Source organism: Ictalurus furcatus, chromosome 3 (genome assembly GCF_023375685.1).
Source record: "Ictalurus furcatus strain D&B chromosome 3, Billie_1.0, whole genome shotgun sequence".
Lineage (NCBI taxonomy): Eukaryota > Metazoa > Chordata > Actinopteri > Siluriformes > Ictaluridae > Ictalurus > Ictalurus furcatus.
Genome location: NC_071257.1, coordinates 189,043 through 192,500, shown reverse-complemented (window position 1 = coordinate 192,500; position 3,458 = coordinate 189,043). Strand labels below are relative to the sequence as shown.

Genomic DNA, 3,458 nt, shown 5'->3' with positions numbered 1-3,458 from the left:
ACCGGCACGTGCGGAGATGATACTTGAGGACATTTCCCGTTCCTGCGGCGAGGTCGAGACAGAACAAACCAAGCTCGCACAGGAGACGGAGAACTCGCACACTCGCTGCAGCGGGTCCTGAGAAGAAAATGTACGCTAATGAACCAAATTTTATTCCCTAGACGTGCAGACGCTAGTCAGCACATTAACACACCAACACCACGTCAACACACTCCAACACCGTCAGCACATTAACACACTCCAACACCGCCTCAACACACTCCAACACCGTCAGCACTCGTCACTCACCATGCAGGTTTCATAATAAATAACAACTGGTATATGAAGGTCCCTTTCCAGAACCTTCACACTAAGTGTTCCTCAGTGGTGGAATGCACTTCCGATCTCAATCCGGACCACAGAATCTCTCACCATCTTCAAAAAACAACTAAAGACCCACCTCTTCTATGAACACCTAATCAACCCATAATTTAAAAAAAAAAAAAAAAACACACTTACACCTCTACTGTGCACTTTGCTTCTTCTGGAATTCAATTAATGGATCTCGTATGGTAGCGCTACTTGTATTGTTCTCTGCTTGATATATCGCTTTGCTTGTATCTTTCTCGTTTGTAAGTCGCTTTGGATAAAAGCGTCCGCTAAGTGAATAAATGTAAATGTAAATGTGGTATTTCAGTTCAGTCTCAGGTTCAATATCTTACATTTATATTGTTGTAGTTATAATCCGGTGGTGGAGGGTTTTGTTTTGTTTTTTTTAAATACGTGATTGGATCTGTTTTGACATTTCATGTCTCTCTACCCCCCCCACCCACTCTATCTCGAGCAGCAGACGAACATCACACACATTCGCAGGTTAAAACCTGCCCCAAAAAACCACCATAAACACCCTGAACGCTTGTTTGTTGTGTAACTCTGACGGCTTTGAATTCCTTCCTCCTGTAACGTGAACGTACACAAACTATTTTTCCCAAAACAACTTAAAGTCTTCTAATCCCATTAGAGGTCACGCTGAATATATAAGCAGAGGAGATATGAGGAGATATGAGACGGGCGAGATCTGCATGCATCACAACATCTGCTTTAAAAGGTTTGCTCAACAAACGAGTTCAGAGATTTATCTTTAGTCCATATTTATAAAAGTCACTGAATAAGGAAAATGACATGAAACCGGTGTAAAAATGTATTTTAAAGAGTCGTTTCGTTGATGAACTTCAGCATCGTAAAACCACAGACGTGTTTTTTCTCCCGTATCGTTAAACCTATCATACTGTTAACATGGTGATATCGGGATCATATCCTCCGATCACCAGCCCCGACTCAAAATACATCACAAAACACCTGCAGACACCTTCAGTACTGCCATGTTTACTGCTCATTCCGGCTGGAGGCAAGAGCGCGTGATCCAGAGATCCAGAGATCCAGCGTGCGCATCCTCAGTACAGGCTGCTTGAACGCTTCCAAAGTTCAATATTACAGCTCTATAATTCACTAAAATCTGGTCACACACTCACACACACACTCACACACACACACACACACACACACACACACACACACATCAAGATGTTTAGTTGAAACTGTGTGTGTGTGTGTGGGTGGATGTGTGTGTATGTGGGTGGGTGTGCGCACATGTGTGAACATGTGTGTGTTCAATAATGAGTCACAGAAAGCAAACACACCGAGTTATCAAAGGCCAATTTATGACAGTACAGTATGAGATAACAGGTGTGCACACACACACACACACACACACACACACACACACACTAGAGCACACACACCTTGCAAAGTACTCATAGTAATTGCCACCCAAAAACAGGTCCCCGGCTGCAGAATGTTTGAGGACCCCTGCCCCCTGCGCCTCATAACACAACTTACAGTCAAATCAGCAATTTGTCAGCAGGGAATATTTCCAGCTGTACATTCTCCACCCCCCACCACACACACACTCACACACACACACACACACACACACACACACACACACTCTCTCTCAGGATAAAGGGGTTCTGAAGTGTACCTTTCTTGCTCTCTCTCTCTCACCCTTATCCTTTGTACCTTTAAGAATGTTTAGTATCCTTCACCTGGACAGGCGGATGGAGTGTACCTTTACCTTTAAATCATTTCATTGGACCATAATTAACTTTTAAAGCTGTAAGAGCAGTAAAATATACATAATAAAAAGGTACTAAAGGTGCACACTCTATACCATACTACACACTCGGTACCATCTCCCCAGAGACAGACAGACACACTTTTACACTTTAGTACACTTTATCTGAGCACCAGGTGTTTAACACAACCAACAGAAGGGTTCCAATAGAACTTGTAGAGCACTTGGTGCGAAATTAGGTCCAACACACACACACACACACACACACACACACACACACTCTCACTCACCCATCCTTCGAAGGTCTCCTCGGGGCTCGAGCTCTTCCTCAGGTCCTCGAAGTGGATGGTGCAGTTGGCCACGAAGTCGTCGTATCCGATGGGAGACTCGTGGAAGACGGCGATCTCCAGGCTTGTGGCGCGGCTCACGCACGCGCTGAACTCCTCGTTGTAGGTGGGCGCGTTGGTGCGCGGCTTGGAGCGCGTCTGACCCACCGCGCGCTCGTCCACCTTCACCACCACGTACGGGTCCAGGCTCGCGTGCGCGCCCAGGTTGAGGTTCAGGTTGAGGCCCAAGGCGGCTTTACCGAAGGCGGCGGCGTGACGCGTGGACGCGCTGGTGGGCTTCAAGTCCACGGCCTCGCCCACGCGCACCTTCAGGGATCCGGTGAACCGCATTTATTATCCGCGTAAACAAACACAAAAACAAAACAAAACAAAAACTAGGGAAGAAGAAGCCGAGGGTCAGAAGGAGCTGCGCGGAGACAGGACCCTCTCCTGCGCTCTGCACTCCGGTGTGAGGACCTCCTCCTCCTCCTGCTGCTGCCGCTGCCGCTGCTGCCGCTGGCCTCCCCGAGCAGGTGTAGCGTCGTGATTAGAGTAAACGAGGAAGAGTTTCTTCTCTCTGTGTGTGTGTGTGTGTGTGTGTGTGTGTGTGTGTGCGGAAGAGACTCGACATAAAGAGGAAGTGTGAGAGCACTCAGCGTGTCAAACCCTGCGCTCGTGCATGCATTAATGCATAAATGTGCATTGAACTGAAACTGTTTAAAACACAACTGAAACCAAAATAAAATATAAATAAACATGTAAATGAACTTTAGAGTTATATTTTCATTAATATCTTTTATATTGGACGTGATCTAAACCTTTTCGTAATTAACTACCCTGCTGGGGGGAGGGGTGGGGGGGCAACAGAACCCACCACAGACAATCTGATGGTTTCCATTTAAAATACCATTACAAACCATCAGTTAACCATTAAAACCATTACCAAATGACGTTCTATTGGTCCTTAATGGTATCCATTAAGTATAGACATAACATGCCACCAATAGAATGAAACATTA

General features: G+C 46.0%; 1 protein-coding gene across 1 annotated transcript in view; it reads right to left on the bottom strand.

The window, feature by feature from the left end:
• Positions 1 to 3,053, bottom strand: part of prkcha (protein kinase C, eta, a) — an 18,937-nt gene extending 15,884 nt beyond the window's left edge. Inside the window, exon 1 of the mRNA XM_053620206.1 lies at positions 2,404 to 3,053. Within this exon, the coding sequence (XP_053476181.1) occupies positions 2,404 to 2,790 (387 nt within the window). The 5' untranslated portion in view covers positions 2,791 to 3,053. The remainder of the gene's footprint in view (positions 1 to 2,403) is intronic.
• Positions 3,054 to 3,458: the final 405 nt, after the last annotated feature.